Here is a 27,004-nt window from a genome sequence, read left to right as displayed (position 1 = left end):
TCATCTTGATATCTGAAGTCAGAAAAAAACAATTTCCAATTTGGCTTAGGACACAGTTTCTACTCTAAGTTAACACCAAGATTGCTGGCATCTCATAGCTTAAATTGAATGTATCACATGTTGGCCACTTTTCTTTAAAAGTTACTTTATTTAAATGCAAAAATAAGCTCTTGCTTTACAACCAGGCTTGGTTTATTTTGAAATACATACAGTTACCAGTTCTCCATCACAAGACTTTTATAAACAGCTTCATAGGGAGAGTATTGATCCATAAGGAGCAAAAATCTGAAGGATGAGAATTTGCTAGGAATCCAGTCTTCTTGATTAAGGGGCAAGCCGTAGCTAGTGTCTCACTTGCCAACTGGCATTGATAAATTTCTTTAATTGCTGCACTTTCATCTACACTGGCGTTCCACTGCATCAGAAAGATAAAATCAGGGAACTAAGGGGGTCCTGGAAGATCTTCAATAGTAGGCTGCTGACTTTGTTCCTGCAATGAGAAGGTTTAAATGTTTAATAAACAGCAAGTGGATTCTGCAGTTCAAAACATTCAACTCTCCTCCCCAAAATGATTAATTATTCCAGTGAAGTGACCACCATCTCCAGACCGGGCTCAAAAATGCATTATCCATGGGTCCCATGTTAGAAGGTGCATTTTATTTAAGTTTTGCAAAATAGAAATTGATGTACTGGGTTACATCAGAGGCTCATCTGTCTAACAGCAGCCACTGCCAGATGCTTCACAAGGTGCAAAACAATCAACCCCCACTCAGACAGCTCAAGAATAACCTGGAATTATGCTCTGAAACAGTTTTTAAACATGTTGAATAACTGCTGGTGTCAATCTATAAAATCCTCTTGCTTCCTAATATCTGCAATTCACTGGCACTAGATGAGGTACAAAACCCATTCCCTGTTTATCACCGAAGTTAGTTTCATTGTGTCCCTTTAATATTACAGTAAGGGCCACAGTTATAGCTCCTGGCCCCCAAGAGCTAACTTTTGTATTGTAAGAGAGCAAACCACACATTTTTAGAAAGGGGGCATGGCAACACTCAGTCTCCCTTTCTAGTTGATTGTCTAAAGATTAAAACTGTTATAGACAATCTGGCCCCCATCTAATTCTGCTCTCTATTTCTAGATGAAGTGACCACACATGTATACAGTATTCTAAAGGATGTACCACTGGTTTTTAATATGTCATTGTATTGTTCTTGAACATTATTTTTTTTTAACTGAGCTGCAAAACAGGCTAATTACACGCAACTCTTCTTGATAGCCGTGTATGAGGAGTTCAAATTATGCCTTTTAATGTGATAGATAAAACTGACAAATGTAAACTATTGTGCTACTACCCCTTTCCCTGAGTTTGTTAGGCAAACCCAGATGCCTCTGGAACCTAAATATTTTGTGGTATCTGCAGATTTTCTCTACTTAGTTACCCCCTTTTTCCATATGTTAAATACAAAGAGTAGTCGAGAAGCTTGCTGCACCCCACATAGGCTAATTTTCAGCATTGTTATCTTCCCATGACGAAGTTGCCATAGTAACTTCCTGTAAAGGATTTTATCAAATGTTCTCTGAAAGTCAAAAAAAAAAAAAAAAATCAAAGGTGGACAAGTTTAAATCTAACCAATTTTGATCTTGTTTTGCACATGTAGTTTTAGTTATTTCCTATAGCTGGAGGTAGGCAAACTTTTTTGCCTGAGGGCTACATCTGGGTATGGAAATTGTATGGCAGACCATGAATGCTGATGAAAATGGGGGTTGGGCTGTGGGAGGGGAAGCAGACGTGGGGGTGGAGCCAGAAATTAAGAGATCAGGGTGCAGAAGGGAGCTCCGGGGGACTAAGGGGGTTTGCAGGCTGGGGCGGGGAAGGAGGTCGGGGTGCAGGTTCCGGGCAGCGCTCACCTCAAGCAGCATGCAAAAGTGCGACCAGGCAGTTCTGCGCGCAGCCCGTCCGCAGACACAACTCCCGCAGCTCCCAATGATGAGGAACTGCAGAGCTGGGGCGGGGGCCGCACGTGGAGCCCACTGGCTGTCCCTATGTGTAGGAGCCAGAGGGGAGACATGCCCACCGTGCCACTACTGCTGGGAGCAGTGTGGGGCAAGCCCCCAACTCCGCTTCCCGGTAGGTGCTTAAGGGCAAGATTAAAAGGTTTACACCGCTGCTGTAGATCCGCTTTAATCTACGTACTGCCTTTTCATATAGGAATTTGTCTCTGAACAGCAGGAGGGGGACAAAACAACACTGTTTTTTCAGATAACTGCTCTAGAGCGAGCACTTAGGCCTGGTCTACACTAACCCCCCCAATTCGAATTAAGGTACGCAACTTCAGCTACGTGAATAACGTAGCTGAAGTCGACGTACTTTAGTTCGAACTTACCGCGGTCCAGACGCGGCAGGCAGGCTCCCCCGTCAACTCCGCGTACTCCTCTCGCCGAGCAGGATTACCGGAGTCGACGGAGAGCACTTATGGGTTCGATTTATCGCATCCAGACAAGACTCAATAAATCGAACCCAGAAGTTTGATTGCCTGCCGTCGAACCAGCGCATAAGTATAGACAAGCCCTTAGTTAAAGTGCACCACCTTTTTAAACATTAAATTTATAAAAACAAATCTGTACTGTTAAGTTAAATAAATAGTGAAAATTGTTCTAGGCTTAGCTCGAATAGCTATTAAAATGCACAATCATTAACATAGACTGAATGCTACCTTGTGATGCTCTTCTCTTTGTGCATTTGGTACATCACTGGCCGGCACAACTTCAGGACTTCTGTAGCCATTTTGAAGTCGCATGTGATCATCGCTCTCTCTCAGAGCATCTCCTCTGTCATAAGGTCCTCCACTGAGGGGACCAACATTCCCTCTGTAATTGGCATCTGAATCACCTGCACTATAATTTATTTGTTGCCAGTGCTGTCTGTCACTTGGAAGAAATGAAGGAGATGGTTCCTGCTCAGGACTTTTAAAATCTCTTAATGTAGCAACCGATTTTCCTGCATCATAGCACAAACCCTAAAGAAAAGACACTGTCTCCTTAAGTATTAAGCGTTCACTTTTGCAGCTTGTAGTTCCTCTCTCTCTCTCGCTACAGAGATACATTTACATCTCTGCATTTCCACACAATAGTGTGTAAAGGGGAAATTTCAGTATATGATTTACCATTTTCTCAAGAGCATTCCTACTTCAGAAAATTACTCAAGTTGACAAAGTGGTTTTTAAAAAGTACACAATTTCATTACTTTGGAACAGAGTTTAGGAACAAACTTAATGTGTCTGAACAAATTTACCTATTTTTGTTACAACCCTTAAGATTACTGTAACAAAGATTATTGAAAAAAATATTTTCAGGTTTTTACTGTCCCATTTTTTTCAGTCAATGGGATTTCACAGTGTCCTGCTCTCCACTAGTCAGTTAGTATGGGTATGAGCTGGTCAGAGGATAGGTATGCTTTTTGGTGCAAGCCTCCACAACACTCCCTGCTAATTCTAGCTCAGTCCTCTCAAGTACAAACAGGTTCTGTTATGTGGTCCAACCAGAGCTGGTGTGAAACTAAATCCATTTTCATTGTATTTTTAGTTATTTTCCTGAATATTGATTTGCAATTACATTGACTCTCTAGTAAAACATGTTGATTTGCAACTAAATATAGCCTTTTGCAAGACAAGGCGTTAGTGTATCTATACACACAGTTAAGAACTATATAGTTGAAAGAAGAAATTACCTTGTGCAGTAACGATGGCTCTTCAAGATGTGTCCCCCGGTGGGTGCTCCATTCTAGGTGTTGGTGGTTCCCTGCGCCGGAGATTTCTTGCAGCAGTACTCAGTCGGGGGAAGGGCGCACACAGGAGTCGTCTCATGCAGCCATTGGCACCTCCTGTAGCGCATGCTCCCCCAACCACCCCCTCCATTCCTTCTCTACCGCAGAGCACGGCTGTGTGAACTTCAAAGTAGAGTGGAGGAGGGTGGGTAGGGGAGCACCCACAGAGGGACACATCTCGAAGAACCATCGTTACTGCACAAGGTGAGTAACAACAACAACAACAACTTCTTCGAGTGGTGTCCCTGTGGGTGCTCCACTCTAGGTGCTTGTAGAGCAGTACCCCACCAGGGGTGGTAGGGGTTCGGAGTCTGAGACAAGGCCTTGGGTTATAGCGTAATGCTTTGCAAAAGTGTGCTCCGATGTCCAGGTTGCAGCTCTACAAATATCTATTAAGGGGACATTGTTCAGGAATGCAATTGATGTCGCCCTGGCTTACGTTGAGTGGGATCTGATGCCCACAGAGGGTTCTTTGTGATTCAGGTGGTAGCAACTTTGAATACAGGTAGACACCCATTTGGAGAGTCTCTGGGTCGATATTGTAGAGCCCGTGGAAGACTCTGCTGTAGAGACAAATAGTCTTGGTGACTTGCGAAATGGTTTAGTTCTGTCCAAGTATAAGGCTAAAGCCCGTCTGACATCTAGCATGTATAACGTTGCTTCTCGAGAGTCGTTATGTGGCTTGGGATAGAAGGCAGGTAAGCGTATGGTTTGGTTAATATGAAAATTTGTAACCACTTTTGGGCAAGAATTTTGGGTGAGGACATAACATGGTTTTGTATTTGGTAAATACAGTGAACGGGTGGTTCAGCCATCAATGCTCCTATTTCTCTGACACGTCTGACAGACATGATTGCCACTAGGAACGCAATCTTTATTAACATATGAAGGAGCGAGCGGGTTGCTAGAGTTTCGATAAATGTCCATCAGGGATGGTCTAGACAGTATTTGGTCCTGCCATGCGGGCAGGGGACTGGACTCGATGACCTCTCGAAGTCCCTTCCAATCCTAGAATCTATGAATTTGCACACAAGATTGAAATCCCATGGTGGTGTAGGTTGGCATACTGCTGGGTACATGTTCTGTATACCTGCGAGAAAGTGCCATGTAATCGGGCGAGGGAATATTGAAGCCCCTTCTGTTCGTGGAGGGCCGTAATGGCAGCAAGGTGTTCTTTAATAGAGCTTATGGCTAACCCCGTTTCCTTCAGTTCTAGTAGGTAGTCTAGGATCATAGATAGAGGTGCATTGGTCGCATCCAGTTGTTTTTGCTGACACCAAAGGAAGAATCTTCTCCACTTGTGGCGGTAAGTATTTCTAGTGGTAAGGTGATGGCTATTTAGTAATACCTGTTTTACTTTCTCCGAACAGTTCAATTCCCCCATGTTGGAACCACACAGGAGCCACGCTTTGAGATGGAGTTTCGCTGGGTCTGGATGGAGCATCAGGCCCTCGTTCTGGGACAGGAGGTCCATCCGTAAAGGCAGCGGTTGTGGGGCACAGACTGCTAGACGTGAGCGGTACGGAAACCAAGTCTGTCTGGGCCATGTGGGGACAATGAGACTGATTAAGCTCTGTCGAGCCGTATCTTGCGGATGACCCATGGGATCAGTGGTATCGGCAGGAAGGTGTTCATGAGTGACGCGTTCCATGGGATGAGGAAGGTATCCCCTATCAATCCCGGTGCCAGGCCTGCCCTGGAGCAAAATAGTGGACATTTGTGATTTGTCGCTGAGGCGAAAAGGTTGATTATTGAGTGACCCCATTTTTGGAATAGTGTGTCAAGAACATGGTTGTGGATTTCCGACTTGTGTTCCTGTGAGAAGTGTATGCTGAGGTTGTTGGCTGTAGTGTTTTGGCACCCTGGTAGGTATGATGCTGTGATGTTTATATTGTTGCAGATGCAGAAGTTCCATAAATTCATGGCTTCTACGCATAGTGAGTGAGACCTGGCTCCTCCTTGGTGATTGATGTAAAACATGCATGCCACACTATCGGTGAGAATAGAGATTGAGGTTTCTCGTACGAGTGGTAAGAAGTGTCGGCATGCATTGTGTACCACGGGGAGTTCCAAAAGATTGATATGTAGTTGGATTTCCATCGCCGACCACTTGCCTTGTACATTTGGTGACCCAAGTGGGCACTTCAACCTATCAGGGAGGCATCTGTTGTAATAGTCACTGATGGGGGGGTCTTGTTGAAAGAGAATCCCGGAGCATACATTCCCTGGCTGTGTCCACCACTGTAGGGAGAGGATAACCCTTGGTGGTAGTGTCACACATCTGTTGAGAGAGTGTTTGCTGGGTGCATAGACCGTGGTCAACCAGTGCTGCAGACAGCGCATATGGAGTCTGGCATACTTTACTACGAAAGTCGTTGCTGCCATAAATCCCAGAATCTGAAGGCATGTCCTCACTGAAGTTTGTGGGCTGATGGTCACCGTGGAAATAAGATTGGTCAATGTAGTGAATCTGTGGTTTGGCAATATTGCCTTGGCTTGTATGGAGTCTAGGTTGGCTCTGATAAACTCCAATCGCTTGGTTCATTCCAGGGTGGTTTTCTTTTCGTTTATCTGTAGACCTCACTGGTGAAACAGGTCCATTGTGGTTTTCAGCATGCCTGCCATTTCTTGTCAGTTGGCACCCTTAAGAAGGCAATCGTCCAAATAGGGGAAGATTATGACTCCTTTGCATCGTAAATGTGCTGCTATTACCACGAGTGTTTTTGAAAATACGTGGGGAGCAGTTGACAGTCCAAAGGGAAGGACTCTGTATGGCTGGTGGTTGGATCCTACTGTAAACCTCAGGAACTGTCTGCGGGCAGGATGTATTGTAATATGGAAGTAAGCATCTTGGAGGCTGAGGGCTGAAAACCAGTCCCCCCTGTCTAGCGCTAATGTGGCCAGAGTGACCATTTTGAACCTGTGGTTGAGTTTTTGGAGATCTAAGATTGGTCTCCGTCCCCTCCTTTCTTCTCTGTCAGGAAATATTTGGAATAAAAACCCCACCCTCGGTATAGGTGTGGTACTAGTTCTACAACACCCAGCAGTAGGAGGTGGTCTACTTCCTGTTGTAGAAGGTGCTCGTGAGAGGGGTCCCTGAAGAGGGACGGGGAGGGGGAGGAGGGTAGAGGGGATGGCTGTGAAAGGAATGGTGTAGCCAGATTGTATGAGCTCCAAAACCCATTGATCTGTGGTTATCACAGCCCAGGCATGGTAAAATAATTTGGGCATAGGCGGTGACCAAAATTGTGGGATGGGTTATCTGTTGGCGCTAGAGGTGTGAGGAGGTCGTGCATACCCTCGACCATGACTTCAAAATTGTGGCTTAAATGTAGATGGACAAGGCCTGGTTCTGTGGAGCTCGTTGTCTCTGAGCCCGTTGTTTGGGTCTGTTCTGAGTGAAGTATTGTGGTTGTTGACAGTTAAACGAGGTATCTTGTGACCTCTGGTATGGTGTAAAGCGAGAGTGTTTGTCAGGCGGTGGGTGTATGCCTAATGTACGCAGCGTCGCTTGGGAGGCCTTCATGGTATGGAGGACATCGATAGGGATAAATTATTCTCGTCTCAAACGAAGGGGAGGTCCTCCGCTTTTAGCTGTAGTTCTTTTGGAATTCCCAAAGCCTGCACCATGATATTCTTCTCATAACCACAGCTGTTGCGGTTGTTCGGACAGCTGAGTCTACTACATCCATTGAGTCTTGCAGCGCTGTGTGGGCTATTAACTGACCTCGTTGATAATGGTGTTGAGTTGAGGATGTTTATGCTCAGGGAGGTCCTCCACAAGCTCTTGTATTTTACTATAGTTAGAATAGTCGTAATTTGCTAGTAGAGCAGAATAGTTGGCACCTCTAAGCAGAAGGGTGGCTGATGAGTAAACTTTCTGCTCAAAGAGGTCCAGTCTCTTGTGTTCTTTATCTTGCAGTGAGGAGCGGAAATGAGGCTGTTTACTGTGCTGATTAGCAACCTCTACCACTAGAGAACAGGCTTGAGGGTGTGAAAACAAAAATTCCATGCCTTTGGCTGGAACGAAGTATTTTCTGTTGGCCCGTTTGTTGGTGGGTGGTGCCAATGCCGGTGTTTGCTATATTGCCTCATCCATGGGGAGAGCAATCTTGGTCGATGATGCTGGTTGTAAGATTTTTAACAACTTACCTTATTTCTCCTGCACCTCATGTAAAGCAATTTTTTTTGGGCTGTTTGCTACTCTTTTGAAGAGTTCTTGGAACTGTTTCAGGTCATCTGATGTCATAGGGGTAGATGGCGTCACCACTTCGTCTGGTGCAAAAGATAAGTGTGGGGCAGGTGGTGAATCATCCAGGTCTGCCTGAGATAGTATCTCTTCCTCTTCTATCTCTGTGTCAGGGGGGTCAGAGGTTTCTCTGTTTGGTAATGATGGGTGTGCTCTGGAACCGCTTGTTGCTGCAGAAGGGGGACCATAATAGGGGTTCTGGTATGTGGGCCAAGGACTCCATTGTGGCCATTGCACGGGGTAAGGTGGTAATGGGTAAGGCCAGTGCTGTGCATACCAGGGCTGTGAATGCTCGGAGGGACGAGGCTTAGGCTTCACAGCATTCCATGTGGTCTCATCTGTGATGGGGATGAATGTTGAGAGGAGAAGTGGATGTTCTGCATGTCCCCTTCCTCGCGACTATGCATGCAGAGTGGTGCAGGAGATGAAGGATGGTACCGTGCTATGTAGCTCGGGAAGTGTTCGGTTCCGAGCAGTGGTGACTGCGATGCCGAAGAAACTGCTATGTCAGCAGGACGCAGGAGTTGCGCTGGTCCCGCCTTGGTGTTGCGGTCGACCATTGAAGCGCTGACCGGTGCTGCATTCGGCTTGTTAGGCGGCAGCAAGTCTTGGGTCGGTGCCGGCAGCATTGATCGCGGTGCCGCTGCCTGTGCCGCGCTCTGCACCGGGGTAGTCGGTGCCGTGGAGGAGACTTGACGTCTCAACTCCAATGCCGCGTGTTGGGGCTCACTGAGGGACGGTGCCGGAGGAGCCCGGTGCTTTATAAGTGCTCACTCTACCCTCAGTGCTCCACTCATCCAAAGACCTCACTGGAAAGCTCTTGTTTTCTGAGAGACCCTTGCTGGAGAGGTTTAGGCTCGCTTCCTGACAATTTTGGGAGTTGGAGCCTTATCAGAGCTCAGGGATCTTGGTTTATGAGACTCCCTGGAGGACGTCTCTTGTGGAGGTTGGAGGGATTTCTCCAGCAGAAGCATTTTCAAGCGGAGTTCCCTGTCACGTCTTGCCCTTGTTAAGTTAGTGCAATGTATGCATTTCTGGGAGATGTGAGTTTCTCCCAGACAGCGAATGCAGGCCAGAGACCTGCATCGGTTCATGGCAGGAGTCACACTTTTTAAATCCTGTTGAGCCCGGCATGACTGCAGGTAAGCCTCTCCCGCCTCTCGAGAGATGAGGGTGGGAGTTAATTGTAATGGTAAACTGTAGAAACTGTACCCAAACAGGGAGTTAAGGAGAGAAAAAGTCTTCTCTTTCTTCTTTTTTCTTTTTCTTTTTTTTTTTTTTGAAGAAAAACCTCTAAGAGGAACTAACGAAACTATGTATAGACTAAGACTAACTAAACAATGTAACTATGTATAGACTAAAAAGAAGTTCCTATGTAACTTGTAACTTACTTTCTGGAAGAAGAAAAAAAAAAAGAATCCAAGAGAGCACTGCCGCAGAGTTCTGTCTGCAGCCGAGGACAGTTGAGAAGGAACTGAGGGGACAGTCGGGGGAGCACGCACTACAGGAGGTGCCAACGGCTGCGCGAGAGGACTCCTGTGCACACCCTTCCCCCGACCGAGTACTGCTGCAAGAAATTTCCGGTGCAGGAATGCACAGACATCTAGAGTGTAGCACCCACAGGGACACCACTCGAAGAAGAATTACATTTATTCAGAATCTTAATGTTTATATTTTATTATGTTAAATGTATTAATTTTTTTTTACTTTATAGTAAGCTCTATTTGGATGGGGATTCAAATGCAATTAAATGCAGAAAAGCAGCATTTAAAAATTGTTTTAAATAGAACTACCTTAAATGTGCTAGCCTCCAATCTAGGTTACTGAAGCTCACTGTGGTAAACACATCCCTCAAATTATGCTATAGAATAAGTTACATTTGAGCCTAAATCAAATCTGTGATACCAGCACAAAGTGGGCCATTATCTCCTCCAGGTGGCCCTGAAGGGCTGGGTCATACATACAGCATTTCAGTGCTACCCTGGACAGGTTATGAGAGAACCATGTTTTATTTTGAAATTCTAGTTGAAACATTCTGAATCTTTAATTTTCAGGTTATGTATTTAATCTCTATCTTCAGAACAAAAGTTAGCTTAAATTTGAGAGGGAGGGGGGCCAAAAGAGCATGAACTGCAAGCTAAATTTCACCTGTGTAAAAAATGTGCATAGTTTGTATTAATTCAGATCAAGTTCTTGGCCATTTAAAAGACAGCATTAGGATTATTATCCTTATTTAACAGATGCAGAAACTTGGAGCACCTCCGAATCTGTAATGGTAACAGGTTCCACTATAAAAACAGCTCTGAGAAGAACACCTTGTCAGTACGCCCAGATATTATCAAATGGATTCTAAAAGCACGGGGGCCTATGTCTAACAAAGTAGTATTTGGCTCAAAATGAGCTCACATCAACCATCTAGTTTGGCTTAGGAGGATTAGATTTATCGTCAGTAAATGTCAAACATCAATTTCACTACAAACGGATGAAAAAGTATTTCCATCAATAATTTAAATTTACACATAGGCAAAAGAAGAAAAATGCTGCTTGAGAACCTACACAAGGCTATTTATCTTGCATATTTTGACATAACTGTTTTAATGGTTATAAAACTAACTTTTTAAATCTCAAGGTCTGTCAATCAATAATTGTCTGACACGCCCATAACTTCCCACAACTGTGAAAATTTAAATTGATAATGAAAAAAGTTAAAAAATAATCAAATTCTGCCAAGACTACTTCTAGTTCAGTGATTGTTTGTAACTAAAAATATGAACACAAAGCAAAAGCAAACACACATGAATCAAAGTTTAGACAAAACTTACAGTAGAGTTCAAAGATTCTTTAGTTTCCTCTGTGCCTTCCATTAATCGAGGTAAACTGCCCTTCTCCGTCTTTTCCTGATCTCCTGTTTTATCAATTGAGTTTTGCTTATTTGTTTTCTCCTTTTTTAAGCTACAACTTGCTTGAGGTTCACAATTCTTTTCAGACTCTTGTTCAACTCCAAGTGTGCACAGTTTCTGCTCTTCAGGTGCAATCTCTCTATCACGGTTTTCATCTACATTGGTTTTCACTCTAAAAATTGTTTGATCTTGAGACACAGGGTGCAATCCACACTGTAAAATAGATAATCTGTGTTATTCGGACAATTAATTGGGAATATTAAGTGATTTAACCTGAGCAGGCAACCTAAGACCTGCTGGTATTTTATCCAGTGGTCTAAATTATCAGACTGAGAAGCATGGCTCCCCAAACCTAAGAAGAATATCATAATTTGCATTTTTTGAAGAGTGTAAATAAATCTCTAATTTCAGGAAACATTCATGAACTGAACTAGTTTCATGTACAATACACATTAAATATGACCTACAACTTAGACCAATCTGTAAGTTCTTTTTTTCCAGTTCCTTTCATTGGCAATCATCATTCATAGGCTGACTTGGAAGTGAACTAAGAAACCACACATGAAGAGTTATTTAGATCTAGAGATACTCAAATCTTGCTAAGGTTTCAACATTTAAAAACTCTGAAGCCACTTCAGCTCACTATCATTAAATGAAGCTAATACTCCATGAATGCTATATATTACCAGAAATATTAATCCACATACCATCCTTTCATATAGGAATTTATTCTCTCTGAACATCTGTAGGGGAATGGAATTAAACTGTTTTTTCAGATCACCAGGTAACTTCTCTAGAGAGAGCACTTAGTTAAACTACACCACCCTTTTAAACATGAAAATTATAAAAAAAAAAAAATCTGTACAGTTAAATAGTGAAAACTAAATTATTCTAGGCTTAGCTTGAATAGCTATTAAAATGCTTAATTGTTAATGGACGCTAGATGGTACCTTGTGATGCTCTTCTCTTCGTGCATTTGGTGTACCACCTGGCAGCAGAACTTCAGAGCTTCTGTTGCCATTTTGAAGTCTCATGTGATCATCTCCTCTGTCATGAGGTCCTCCACTGAGGGCACCAACATTCCTTCTGTAATTGGCATCTGAATCACCTGCACTATAATTTATTTGTTCCCAGTGTGGCCTGTCACTTGGAGGAAGTGAAGGAGGTGGTTTCCGCTCAGGACCTGTTAAATGTATTAGTGTAGCAACTGATCTTCCTGCACCATAGCAGAAACCCTAAAGAAAAGATACTGTCTCCTTAAGTATAACAGACATTCACTTTCGCAACTTGTACAGTTTTCTTCTTTTTTTCTACAGAGATACTTTTACATCTCTACATTTCCACACAATAGTGTTTAAAGGGAAAATTTCAGTATATGATTTACCATTTTCTCAAGAGCTTTCCTACTTCAGAAAATTACTCTTAAGTTGACAAAGTGGTTTTTAAAAAGTACACAATTTCATTACTTTGGAACAGAGTTTAGGAACAAACTTAAATTAATGTGTCTGAACAAATTTACCTACTTTTGTTACAACTCCTAAGACTACCGTAACTGAAAGATTATTGAAAAAAATATTTTCAGGTTTTTACTGTCTCATTTTTTAAAGTCAATGGGATTTCACAGTGTCCTGTTCTCCACTAGTCGGTCAGTATGGGTATGAGCTGGTTACAGTATAGTATGTTTTTTGGTGCAAGCCTCCACAACACTCCCTGCTAATTCTAGCTCAGTCCTCTCAAGTACAAAGTGCCACTTTCTGCAGAGGTTCTGTTATGTGGTCCAACCAGAGCTGGTGTGAAACTAAACCCATTTTCATTTATCATGCAGCCTGGGATTTTGAACTATTTTAATTCAAATAATTTTTGTGCTTATACCAGTTGAGAAATAATCTTTAAAAATATAACAACTCCCCCCCCCCCCCACACACACACACTTTTATAGTTCACATATCTTGAATATGGAGAAAAATTCACATTGCTATGTTTTAAGTCAGGAGATCAACAAGTAAATCACAGAAAAAATAAAATATATCCAAGAAATAACTTTAAAATTTTAGCTTCAATGTTACCAAACTGTTATTCAGATCTATATACACTAATGCTTCTAAAATTTTAGATCAGTGGGTTTTTTTGTTTTTAGTAATTTTGTCTGTCATGGATACTTGAACTATTCATTTTGTTTTAGGTCTCACTAATGTGATCAAGAACATATACTTACCAGAACAGCCACAGCTAGGATGATTAACACTGGAATCTGTAGCATCATTGGTATCTCCTTCATAAGGGCTTTAATAAATTCACCAATTCCTTGCCCTATATGTTTCAATGGTTCTGTTACAAAATTGGTAAATGTAACAGCCAATACCTAAAATAAGAAATAGTAACAAGATGTGAGGATTCTTCTTCTTCAGTTTCCAAATACAAAATGGAAGGGTGAATGGTTTCTTTAGGAACAGCATATACCTTTGTTGGGGGGACTAGCCAAATGGGATTTACTAGTATCGTTTCATAGTACTTCTGACAAGGATCATCCTGGAATGTCCATGAACTTCTAAACCATTCTACAGTTAAAAGAAAGCAAAAGTAAGACAAATATATACAAAAGTGGCAAATGTATTTTATAATGATGTAATTAAGCATTTACATTTTATATCCAATAGTCAGTTAATTTTAAGCCTTCCCCTTAGAAAAATTAACTGAAATTTTACATGCCTCATTTCAGCTCAGAAGTTAATTATATTTTTTAAAAAGTCATCAATCTGGTTGGAAATTAAAGTTATCCAAGCACAGAAGAGGGCTGGGGGAAGGAAAATTTTTCTTAACATTAAATCCTTCCTAGCACTCTCTTAGACTTCAACACTTGGCACTAAATTGTGCTGAACGAGGAAATGAGGTATGCAATTTTTGCATTGTCTAAAGAGATGATGAAATATCTGGCACATGTTGCACACTGTCACTGGAGTTTGGGGCATTTTCAACGTTATTTCTTGCATATCTGTGATGAACTGGGATTTGTGAAGGGTGCTTTAAAATGTGGTTTGTACTTTTGTAATTATTAGAAGGTTTGCTGTGTCTTCAGACAGCTACTGGCTAAGGGTAATAGTGGAGGATCATAAGTGTACAGAAGGCAGTATTTGCCTAGTTCAGTACCTTAAAGCAGTGGTTCCCAAAGTTGGGTCCCTGTAGTCCTGTCAGTCCACCTTGGGTTCTGCAGAGGTCTGTCCCCCGAGTCAAAGCTGAAACTTGCTGGAACAATGTTCCAGAACTTTTGCCACACAGAGGATGCCATTTTGTCCTCTGCTCACTGTGACCTCACACATACCATGCATAAGAGGTCATGCTGGACGGGGGAGTTCCCATGCTGGTGCAGGTGTTTCTGTAGTACCTAGTTCGCCTTTGTAGTCCTCTTTCAAACAGGACTGCACTTTAACACAAACTAGGCATCTTTTAGTTTGTGCCAGCAGTATCCACGCAGGGCAGTTAGCGCATAACTCTTTGATACGCTCTAAATTCTGACCCTTATAGTCTGTACTGTAGCACAGTATAGAATAGCCCTAGTCTCCGTATTAGTTTACTACATGTTTTCAGGTGCAATTCCAGGGGTTGATCATTATCTTTTAAACTTTAAAATTATCAGCAACCCAACTTTCACCCTCACTCCACAATAACAATTCAGATCTCTTAGAGGCTCTTGATGTTAGTTACTGAACTCCCCAGGACCAGTGGCAAGGCTCTGGAGTGCATTTCCCTCCCCATCACTGCCATGTCTAGCAAGCTTCAGAGCTGAATGGACACAGTTTTATTCCTAACAAAAAGACATGGTTGCTAACATTTCTGTAGGCAGCAAAAGTAATTCTTTCATGCTATCCATCATGGATGGTTTTATAAAAGTGCATGCAGTATTTTAAACTTGGAAGGTTTCTAGCTGCTATGGCAAGACGTGTGCTATATAAATAAGCTCAGCCATTTACTATGTAAAGTAACTGGATGCGTGCTGCAAAAATATCTAGTTATAGTTTGAAATAAAGAGAATATTTTTGTTTCAGTTTATTTGTGTTGGTGAATTACTGCAGCCCATGTATTCACATAGAGTGAAATAACTGGAGGATAGAAAAGTGGAATTCAAGCCAAGAGGATTTTCCCTTCCTTAGTTTAAGATACTGTGTACTGAACTGTACAGGACAGCTGGGGAATATTCATGGGATAGAGAGAGATATTTCAGATACAGATTCTACTAGTCAGTGCAAGGAGAAGTTTAAGCCCAGGAGGAGGTGACATACCATAATATAGCTTATGATAAGCCTGTATCTAATAATTTTAGAGACCAAATACAATAGCATGCTAATTATGTGTTAGATAAATTAGTAGTTGGCTTACCCAGTTATATGATTAGAGAATTTTAAATGCAAGATTAGAAAAAAAAATTAAATAAAATCAAAAAGCTACTTCTTGGGTGATGCCAGCATTGACTTGTGTCTCATTTTATCATGGTTTTTATTTAAAGAAAAACTGGCAAAGTATTAGAAAGAAAATAACTACAAATACCTCACCAAAAAGACTCTCACTCCAGTCTATCTTCTTATCACATACTGTGTCATAATTTCCCATTTTGGCCACTTCAGCTTGATGCTGTGCAAAGGCTATCTGCAACAGAACCAGAATTAACCTTGGTAAAAGTGGTTTACACTGAATAAAAAACCCCCATTATTTTCACTTTCTGCCATCAACCAAAAAGTGGTCTAAAATGTATTAAAAATAAAAGAATCTGCAAAAGCAAAACACCACAGCAAATCAAATTCAGCCAAAACCTATGATCCCTGAATAGGGAGAATAATAATTATTTTTAGCTAGTCAAAAGGCACTGACTGCTTCCTTCACAATAAGGAAGTGTTAGTTAAATATAACACAATTTCTGGAATTGGGCCAAACCCTCACCACCCACACAAGTATTACTGAATTAAAAGGCAAGTACATAAAGAACTGAAAAACCAAGAACTTCTTACCATTTTCAGAAACAAAACCAGGCACATTTCTATTGTTTCCTAAATCAGTTTTTAAAATTATTTTCAAATTTTAGATGTTAACACTGTTCAGATAATTATAGTTAGTTACAGTAAATGAACTGTAACTCTGAAAGAAATCCCTCACAAGCTACTGCATAAAGCAATGGGTTACCATACTGAGATTGCAACACCAAGGTTGGTGAAACTGCATTTTGGGGTTTCTGGAGTGTTCTGCAGAATGTACGCGTCCATTAAAAAAGTTTCTAGCTACTCTGGCTGCAAGAGATCCTTCTGAGTGGAAATAACTTTATTCTGGATGAAAGATACAGACACTGAATGCAAATTCCTATTTGTGATAATATGAATGAATTTTACAAAAACATTAATTTTGTAGTACAACATTGGGGGGTTGGTTAAGATAGCACAAAGGATTCTGAGACAATAGTATCACAGAAAGAAAGTTGCAGAAGAAAAAAAGGTTGAGAACCCATGTTCTACTACATCTGGCTACACATGAGAAAACAAGTTATAAAATAGCTTAAGCTCCCAATTGTATCCAACATGAAATACTGTTCTAGCAGAAAGATTTGTCAATGCATGTAGCATTCAGTTGGCTCAGTTCGAAATAAGCGGCATCCTAACTGAGGCAGCTATTTGACATATCTTCAAAAAGACATCACCCCAACAATATTTCTGAACGAAAGTGTACTAATCACACTCATGCTTATTTTCATCTCAGTTTTAATCTGCAACAATCCATACAATTTTTCAATAAACACAGTCAATTTTGACATCTACCCTTTGCTGCTACATGTGATCAAATACAAGATTTTCAAAGTGTTATACTTGAAATAATGGATACAGTGCATAACTTCTTTTAAGAGAGATCAACAAAAGATTATTGAACATTGGTAGGAAGTGGACTGTGTTTTTCACTATAGAAATAAACTAGTAATAAATAATAATTGTAGTACCCACTAAGTATTGGGCACTATTAGGGAATAAAAAAATATATTTTCTCTTTACTTCCACTCTCCTTTGGATCTGTGGAAGGCCCCTCTACTGGTTAATTATCTGCAGCATAGATTATACAGAAAATATGGAGACCTGTAACACACATGAAAGAGCACTGAAACATTTCTTTGGAGAGGAGTCTGTAGCAAGCAGTTATCCTATTCATTTAATGTGCTTTTCAAAGTATCCTTATAGCAAATTTGTTCCTTTAACAGGTCAACTTAAATGGACAAGTAGTTTATTTTCTTAACTGTCTTCAGTTCAAAGAGCTTCATTACATTATTTTTTAACTCTAGATTGGCGTAAAGAATTTTATTAGACATATTCATTTAAAGGGATAGTTTAAAAGAAAGTGAAAAAACAAACGAACAGTCTCAACTGCCCTGACTACCCCTGACAATTTTTGTGGTCTTACAACCATATTTTCCAATTTTAAAAATGTTTTTCTTCCCCTGTTGATGTGTAAAAGAAGACCTCATAAAATCCCAGAGAAATTGACTATATAGGGAAACAGCAAAACTGACTATGCATAAAATGAACAAACTGGACAATGGGAGAATTTCCCTCTCCCTCAAATCTCTATTATAATAAATGTAGACGTAATTTGTAATAATAGTAGGTAAAAATCTTTTGAATAAAGTGTAATTTTTAAATTGATGGGGTCCCTGTAAAATGCACATCTGCATGAGACTCTTCTTGACCAAAGATGCCAAAACACATCAGAGATCTGACTATTTTGTTTTAAATTGACCTAGCGATAAACTAAACTCTCAATTTCAAATTAAGGACCAAGGCCTCATACCTGGGCAAAGCAAATGTGCTTTGTACAGGGATTTTTAGGTAGGAGCTGAAGAAATAGAATCCTTACCCTAACACAACCCAAGGTACAATCAGCTGCTCTGTGATCATTACTGAAGCTCTGGGTTTTAGTAACAGCTGCTGTATAGTATACACCCACTATATAGGGTTTTAGCCAGTGAATCAATGTAGTACACAGATCAATTATCCACTTCCTAAATCCCTCCCACCATGGTGCTTTGGAGAGTCACATACAGTCTTCAAACCCTCTGTAGTGGAATTATGATGGCTCCACTGCCTTTTGAACTCTGTGCTCCACTGCAGCGAGGAGAAGCAGGCATTTTAATCTAAATTAATAATTTGTGCAATCTGAAGTCTCCATTACAGTATTCACTCTGGCAATCAATAACTGTATTTTATAATGTAACAAAAATAATCCCCAAACTCTCTGGATTATCATGGTTTAAAAATTTACTATTAAAAAACAGAGCCAGGATTTCTGATTAAATTACCTTATATAAGTAGATCCAGTTCCATCCACAACTGATGAGAAAACTGATGAATAAAATGCGTTTTACTTGAGTACACCAACCAATGTGTGTCCATAGCTCAGTAGCTACAGTTACTGTAATGCACACCAAACACAAGAGTACCTGAAAAGGAAATGAGGGAGGAAAGTCATGAACCAGATTTGGAGTTTTTCAAGCCTATTGCTAGTAAAATGAGAGAATTACAAACATCTCTTTTTCAGCTTCATTTACCTAACCAGCTTCAAGACTGAGCTCGATATGTTTATGGAGGGGATGGTATGATGAGATTGCCTACAATGGCATGTAGCTAATTTACAACTGCTAGCAGCAAATATCTCCAATGACCAGTGATGGGACACTAGATGGGGAGGGCTCTGAGTTACTATAGAGAATTCTTTCCCAGTTATCTGGCTGGTGGGTCTTGCCCACATGCTCAGTGTCAGATTGGCAGAGACCATGGGGATTTTTTGCACAGGTCACTTGCAGGTTTAAAATAGTGTGAATAGCAGATTCTCTGTGACCCGAAGTCTTTAAATTATGATTTGAGGACAACAGTAATTTAGCCAGATGTTAAGGGTCTATTACAGGAGTGGGTGGGTTAGATTCTGTGGCCTGCAATGTGCAGGAGGTCAGACTAGATGATGAGATGGTCTCTTTTGACTTTAAAGTCTAAGTGTTTATGAGTGTAAAAAACAAACAAACAAGATGAGCAGAACAGCATTTTGAAAAGCCAGACCTCCCAGGAGAGGATACGAGCTTTCAGAGACCGATATGGAATTTGCTAAAATGAAACTGCTGGATCTGGATGCTGCAGTCGATTTATATTGTAAAGGGAAAAGTAATGAGATGACGACGACAGGAATGAATGAGGAAAAGAAAAATGTACAGATGCCTTATGGGACTGAACAAAAAGGAAGGACCATCAGAAGGAACAGAAACAGTGAGAAATAAGGAAACAGATTCAATTAATCCAAATACATTCAGGTTATGAGACTGTGGGAAAAGGAAATTTTTTTCCTGACTTTAATGGTTATTCCATCATATCGTCACAAGATCTTCTATATTGGCACAAAATCTCTCACTATTTTCAATTACATCTAACATTTTCAGTGTGATGGAATTGTTACAATGGCAAAGTACAAGAGTTAAAAACAAAATGCCTGGTGGTGATTAACAGAGAATCACCACTCCAGCATCTGCAGCAGGGCAGTGAGGCAAACCTATTCTTGTCAGTGGTTTAAGCAGAAGAAGAAAGCAGCAGCAAGACTCCTCTGTGGGACCTTGGGGGGGGGGGGGGAGGGAGAGAAAAGAGAGGCAACACAGGAAAAGACCATTGAAGAGGGAGGTTAAAGCACCACTGGGACCTGAGTGGGATAAAGAATAATTAACGATCCAATACATGGATTTTTATTTTGAATCAAATACACAGGCACATTTTGAATTATAAAGAGCTTTAAACTTATGATTTATGAATTCACCACAGACCTTCAGTGGAATTATACCTCTCTATTCATGAGAAACTCAAAATCTACATTTTAACATTTCATATATTATTAAATCTAAAGACACAGAACTATTAAAAGCTGCAACATTTAAACTAATCTTTCTCCTCTCTCATCAGAAGCAAGCACATTATACAGATCAATCCCAAGTGCTGCATCAACGGAATCCAAACTACTGCCCCTAAGGGTGTCTCTGAAACCCTATACCTTAAGATCCAATATCTGGACCTGAATATCTAGGACTAAGAAAGATGCACAACTCAATGGGCCACTCCACACTGAGATCCAAAAGGTGGAGAAGAAAGAGAAATAACTGTGAGGCCAAATGATAATTTCAAGCAGAAAAAAGTTATAAAAAAAGGTAGGAGGAAAAACAAAGTTAAAAATGCCTAATTTGGGCAAATAGATCATCTTCACTTGCTGGGATGGAAGAAGTGAGGAATTCTCAGCCAGCAATTTATGAGGGGAAGAGCATCCTAAGTTTTATTTATTTTGATCCCCATCTACTAGTAGAAGGATATACTCAGTGACTGGGCTGGCCTATTAAAGAACACTGGAGAATAGAAAAGTACAGAGAATCCCTTCTTTCTTACCATAAGCAAATTATATGGATCAACTCCAAAAGTGTCCTCAAACCTCCATTTCCAAGCTTCATAATCATGATGTTTAAAATTAATCAGAATATCACTAACTGCCTCATCCAAAGCGCCTGATTTCCAGTCCTCCTCATTGAGAAATCTGTTGATCTCCAAAAGAGCCTGACTTGTAAGGATGATCTCAGCATCATAATGCACATCACCAATGTTTTCATCAGGCTAATTGAAAGTAATACAAAACAATGGTTAAACATTTTACATGCAATAGGAAATCTATCAGAAAGACAAATAAAAGTATGAAGAATTACCTGAACTTTCCTCAAACCTGCAGTATATCTCATCTATGCAAAGAGACCCATATTACCATATGGAGTCCTAAGGATGAGTCGTAATTATGCATGGTCATAAGTATGTTTCTGTATGGGTCAGTCCGCAAGATCAGAGTCACATTTGGTATCTGGGGTTTCTATAGACTTTTTGTTCACTCTTCTGTACCAATGAAACTGCTAATTCACAGACCTGTGAAGTTCATGTGTCATAACTTTATTAAAATATTTATGGAAAAAGAAGTAGAACCTCATGTTAAATGTTTTATTAGGATTTCAAAACACCTCTTCACTTGCAGATATTAACAGCTAATCTATTCTCAAACAGACTGGAATATCCAATTTGTAGCTGGAAGGATTGAGAGAGAAAAATGGCATTGTTCATTGGTGAATACTTTACTACAAAAAGGAAGAAGGGCTCCTTAAAAGAAATGTTATCATGTGCTTCTTTCTTGTAATGCTGTTAACTGATTGTTTTGCTTATATTTAAGAAAAAATTCTCCCTCTGCCTCAGGATAGGGAAAAAGTTACATCCAAAGACATCAAAATGAAATCAGTAATTGAGTGATCTTGCTTTATGCAAGCTCCTGTAAACAAGTGAATTAATGACCTGGAATTGTCAAACGACAAAAAGACTGAACAGAACTTGTCTCTTAAAGTGCAGGTAGCATGCGCATTGTCTCAGCAGTGGCTGCATCATAAGACTGGACTAATACATAAGTATTCTGAACGTCAATTATCTCCTTTTGAATACTTTATAAATTATGTCAGCTATATTCTCTTCTCTATATGGCAAATCTTGCTCACATCTCCATAGATGTAGAGGGCTCTCTGGAAGCAGAACTGGAGCCTTCCAATGAACAAACAGGAGGGCAGCACTTAGGAAGGCTGCATGGGGAGTGCACACCTTCATGCAGAGTGCAGCCCAGCTTCATGTGGGCTCCCTCTGCAGCTGTGGACACACTAGGCACAAGAGGGCTAGGGTTGCAGGTGCATTATTTTACTGTATGTATTTAAATTATGCTGCATTAAATTCAATCTGTAAAATGTCTTTTCACTATGATTCCTTTTATCTTGTGTGTCTTAGTTTGGAGTAACTGGAATACTTAAATCACTATGTTGTTTTGATTTGTAATAACGAAAAATATATAAAGTAGCAGTTAAAATTGTACCATATTTTCATTAACATTTGAATACTCACAAGGCCAAGTCTTCCAGCTTCAATTAAAATCTTATTCAAGTATCTCCTAAAAACATAAATGCTATGGCTTTCACTTAACTTGGTCTTCTCTTTCTTCTCATACTCTTCAATCTGGAGCAATAAAGCAAATTCTAAGTTACAATCTTACACTAATGACACATTAATTAAGCAAAGGATGAATAAAGTTTCCAGTGAATGAAACAAGTTCCTATACCCTAATATAAACTTATTGCAGCTAATGTATCACATAAAATCATAGTAATGTACTTAAGAACAACAGTTGGCACACTATTTTCCATGGTACTTGTTTCAAAGTCATAAATGTTGTGGACTTTTAACCCTCTGATGATGTGGCTGACTCTTAACCTCAGTATATCCCTTGGACTAGAAAAACTAAAGATTTGTTCATCTCTCAATAGTTTGAAGTTTAGATCAGAAGAAAATCTTCAGTTTAATTATAAAAATCAGTTATGTATTAAGTGAGATCTAAAAGGGCACAGCACAGAACTCTCAACCTGATGGGTCAGGGAAGCATCCACATGGTCAAGGTGGCTTTAAGCCATATTTGCAATCCCTGATCCTGGGCTACTCTGGGGGATGGAAAGGCTCCCCGCATAATTCAGACAGCCCTGCGAGCTAGTCTAAGTTACAGCAGTATTTTAGGGCTGCAACGTTGCCTAGAATCTCCGCAAGCCTACGTGTTGTGGCCCTGCTCCTAACAAACCACTCACACCACTAGCCCTCCCCCCATTCTTCATATTACACACACACACACACACACAGTGAAAGAGAAGTAGGTCAATTTTCCTTGTTTCTAGTCAGTTTAACTTTTTAGTGCCCATGACTAACACAATGCTCCAACAGTTTAGTTGCCAGCACTGAAGGGAAGAAGATTTAATTCCAACCAAAAATCTATTCTTCCATTGAAGTGTAAAATTGTCAAAGTGTGTGCATATTCTGGGGTTTGTTTTGTTTTTTTAAAACAGACAATCACACACAAAGCATACATTTTGAGTGTTGCCTTCCTGTCAATACCTTTCTAAAATAAGCCAAAAATACGACAGTACATAGATATCCGCAGACTTGGCATATTAATCACATTAAAAGGCTGAAATATCAAGTACTACAAAAAATAAATTGCATGGCTTTAATCAGCAGCACGCCCCCCCCCAAAACTGACCGATCCTCTAGTAATTCACCTGTTCCAAGCCAACATTTCTGATGATTATAGAAAAATATGTAAATGATGTAAAAAGATGGAAAATACTTTAGATTTCCTGATAGTGTTCTGAATGAATATAAAGCTATAAGCAAACCTTCTGAATTAAGGATTCTAATTTCCTATGGCACTCTGATACTGCTGCAGTGCTTGGCAAGTTCACAACGGCATCTGGTGCCTCCCTATTCTCAGAGTCATCATAATTTACCTGCCGATAGAGTAAAGAAAAAATTACTCATATTATAGTTTTAGGCAAGATTTTGGTTAATGCAGGCGAATGTTATCTTTTAATCAATCAGGTCATCTTATCCAATACAACAAAATGTGAAAAGAAAAGAAGCCTAACTGAAGAGCTGAAACCAACTGAATTTTAGTCCACACAGCCTCCCTACAAATCCCCTCAAACAAGAGCAGCAGAGACATGCTGAAAAAAGAGCAGATGGATGGGGGTCTCAGGATAATCCTCTTTGATGTGTTCTGGCTCCCATTGAAGTCAATAGCAAAACTGCCACTGACTTTAATACAAGTAGGAGCTCAGATTCTCCAATGCTTGACACACTTGCCAATATTACTTTCATGAAAAGGAATTTCACTCTAAACATTTAAAGGCAAAGTGGCAAATATCCCCAAGATGTATATTCAGAACTAATAGCATCTTTGATTAAATACCAGTATTAGCTTACTAACAGCAGTTTGTATAAATATTTTCCAAAGTATTCTGATTACATTATACACTTTATAACATGAAGCTTCCCCAAACATAATTTTTCATGCCCAAAGGAATCTCTCATTTCTCAGTGTAAAGTAGCAGCAAAACATATTGCTGTTTAGTGTAAATCCAATTTCCTTGTTTGGAAACAGACTTGCCCCCTCCAGTGGAAAAACATGGAGATCAGGAGGAGGAAAACTTTGCGGAGACTTGCTGAGATTATTCTATCATAAGTAACAGAGATGAAACAGACAAGGCTGTTTGGCCCCACCAAAACCCAGAGATCCCACTCCTCACTGGCCCCCTCCAACTCTTCTGTTCCTTCCTATAAACTTGGTTCCAATGAAGTGTCTTCCTCAGACTGAGTTTTTTGGGAAATTTCAACTAAAACAGTTGCCCCATTTCTGGGAATGAGGCTAGGGAAAAATATGTTGTTTTACCCATGTTAAATCCTGACATCCTGTTCTTTGAGATCCTCTAGTGGCCCCATGCTCTGGAGCAGGGATTTGAAATTTGGCAGGGAGTGGTCCTTTGTGTCTGGGAAGTGCCTTTTGTTGTCCCCATGAAAATCCACCCCAATTTAGCCAAGTTATAAGATGTTGAAAAATCACAGTTAGCACATACTCAGCAGACTTGCTAGAGGTTGGCAGCTAAATCCCCCAAAGATTCCTTTCTCAGTGGGCATGCTCCAGCCAAGGCATTTGCAACAGTCAGCTGTTGCAGGCTGGGCTGGGTAACAGAACTGAGAATAACAGTCCTGTGGAAAAAACAGTATGTAATCATGAGCATAATGCATACTCATAAGGGTGCTGAATTAATCATGTTCTTTTGACATAAGAATATATGTGTAATATACAGAGACACAGACACTTTTTTTAACCTTGCCAGGTCTTCTCATTGTTCCTGAAGCTGCATCATAATTGAGCATATCTGTGGGGTCAATCCATTCATCACCTTGAATTTCACCACTTCCTATCATGAGAGTTGCACACAGTACCAAGGGAACCAGCATCCTGAGTACAACAGAATCCACAAATATAATTAAAACTGTGGTTAGAAGTCTCATAACATTATACAACATCAACCTTTTCCCAACTTGTTTCCTATAAAACAGATTTGTCTAAATAACTGTTTTGGCCAAAAGAAAATTACAAATACTGAGGACTCAACAGTGTTAGCTCACCACACTGTTCTAACAGGCAAGAATTACTGGCTAAGAACACAGAGATTAGCATATGTAAAAGTCCAAATTTGACAGATACAAGCAAGTAGTGTTTAAAAAAAAAAAATCAACACAGTTTACTTAATTTACGGAATACAAAACTCCCTTTGACTTCAATGGGAGCAGGATTCGGACCATTATCAGTAAGCAAATATATGGATGAAGCCACAATAACTGACAAAGGACTAAGATTCTACTAGAGTCAAGCTCAAAATACCTGAGTTTAAATCCAGGTGTCTCCTTATTTGTTAAAACATGGATTCAGCTCTATCACTAAGTTTTGTCTGATCCTGCAAACTCCAACTTCACTCACTCAAGAAGCCTTGTTTTCAACAAGCCTATTGCTATTGAATCCCAATTTTGCCTAGTTTTTCCCCTTAATTATATGGCTTTCAATGATTATGACCTGAAGAATATTTTCACCTCACCAACTACATGGATTTAACAAGATTTTTGGTTTTAAAGTAAAAGTGTTTCATTCAAGTGAATGAAAAAGATCCAACTTTCATCATTTCCTTTTGTAAATATTAGTATTTCTAATAATCTAAAATCTTAATAAATTGCACCTTATACAGTATGTATAACATTGTAAATTTTGCATTAAACATGCATAAAAAGGTAACAGGATATCTTACATAACCTCCTACATAAGAAAGCACTCTGAAGATTAAATAGATGTAAGTCCATAAATGCTGATTTATGGTCAGATCTTTATTTACTGAACAATGGCACAATATAGATCCTGGAGACCTGAAAGTGGATCCATAGGGCTCCATATGCTTGGATAAAATTGCAGGATTGGAACAACTATTTTTTAAAGTAAATTATCAAAAGGATTTAAAGTATTACAAATCATATTGAACAGAATAATACTAGAAAGTTTCATAACTACTCATTTTGAACAGTATCCATATTATATTTTCCTTTTCCAAATTCCAACCATGATAAGCATATCAAAGTGAGAAGTCAAGTAGTGAGAGTGGGACTTTTATAAATATACATGTGTAAAATAACTGGTTATGGATAAATATTGGTTGTTATCCATATAGTGTCTTTGTGTGCCAATTTCTATCTACATTTGCTACCAGTAATTAAGAAAACCTATTACTGAACAACAGACAAAGAACAAAACAGGAATGACACTTATAACTGTTAAAATTTGGAAGGCAATAAAGCCTCCCCCATTAGTCTTTTGATGAATCCAGCCACATTCTGCAATCAAGCTAAAGCCTGGGACTTGAGTTGTGCTACGTCCAGCTACCCTCTCATGCACGCTACAAACTGTAACTGTGTTGTAACACAGCCACCACCACCTCACTAACCTAGTGGGTTAGTTTCCTGCACTGCCACGGCCTTCAGGGAATCCCCCACAACCCCTCCACTCAGAGAGCGGCCTCCAAATCCCACAACCCCCAGGCAGGGAGCCGCCCTCCACAACCCCCGGCCAGGGCACCATCCCCCTGACTCCGAGTCTCACTAGCCAGAGACCCGCCTCAGCAAACCCGCCCCAACATAGGAGCCGCCCCCAAATCCCGGAACCCCCGCGAGGGAGCCGCAACCGCCCTCCACAACCCCAGGAGCCAGGCCCCTGCCAGGGAGCCAGGGCCCCCGACTCCCGCCCCCCAGCGTGGGAACCGCTCTCCGAATCCCACAACCCCCCCGCGAGGGAGCCCCCCCCCGTACGCCCCAACGCCCTAAAATCCTCCCCAAATCCCGGCGGCGCAGAAGCCGCCAGCCCGCCCAGCGAGCGCCCCAGCACACCTGCCCTCTCCCCCGGCCCCGCTCCGGCAGCCTCGAGCCAGGCCCAGCTCCGCTCAGAGCCCTCCCTCCCCAGCCCCTCTGCCAGCGCAGAGTGAAGCGGGCGGGTCAGTGTATCCGCATAGAGAAGACGGGATCCCAATCCATGCGCTCG

General features: G+C 40.6%; 1 protein-coding gene across 6 annotated transcripts; it reads right to left on the bottom strand.

The window, feature by feature from the left end:
- Positions 1-128: 128 nt before the first annotated feature.
- Positions 129-27,004, bottom strand: CLCC1 (chloride channel CLIC like 1). 6 transcript variants are annotated; one of them, XM_054036747.1, is made up of 13 exons: positions 26,854-27,003; positions 24,739-24,883; positions 23,259-23,369; positions 21,943-22,053; positions 20,413-20,634; positions 18,300-18,440; positions 15,523-15,616; positions 13,436-13,533; positions 13,191-13,337; positions 11,926-12,210; positions 10,898-11,188; positions 2,718-3,020; positions 129-490 (listed from the first exon to the last, which is right to left on the bottom strand). In XM_054036747.1, exons 2-13 carry the CDS (start codon positions 24,880-24,882, stop codon positions 443-445), a joined length of 1,995 nt encoding a protein of 664 aa, XP_053892722.1. In that variant the 5' UTR covers position 24,883; positions 26,854-27,003; the 3' UTR covers positions 129-442. The 6 variants fall into 6 exon arrangements, with proteins under 6 accessions (XP_053892722.1, XP_053892726.1, XP_053892724.1 ...); XM_054036751.1 differs by having other exon boundaries at positions 24,751-24,883; XM_054036749.1 differs by lacking the exon at positions 26,854-27,003 and adding an exon at positions 26,415-26,572.

The sequence above is a fragment of the Malaclemys terrapin genome, chromosome 8 (assembly GCF_027887155.1).
Source record: "Malaclemys terrapin pileata isolate rMalTer1 chromosome 8, rMalTer1.hap1, whole genome shotgun sequence".
Taxonomy (NCBI): domain Eukaryota; kingdom Metazoa; phylum Chordata; order Testudines; family Emydidae; genus Malaclemys; species Malaclemys terrapin.
Note: the sequence above shows the minus strand (reverse complement) of the source record. Positions and strands in the feature narration are given on the sequence as shown.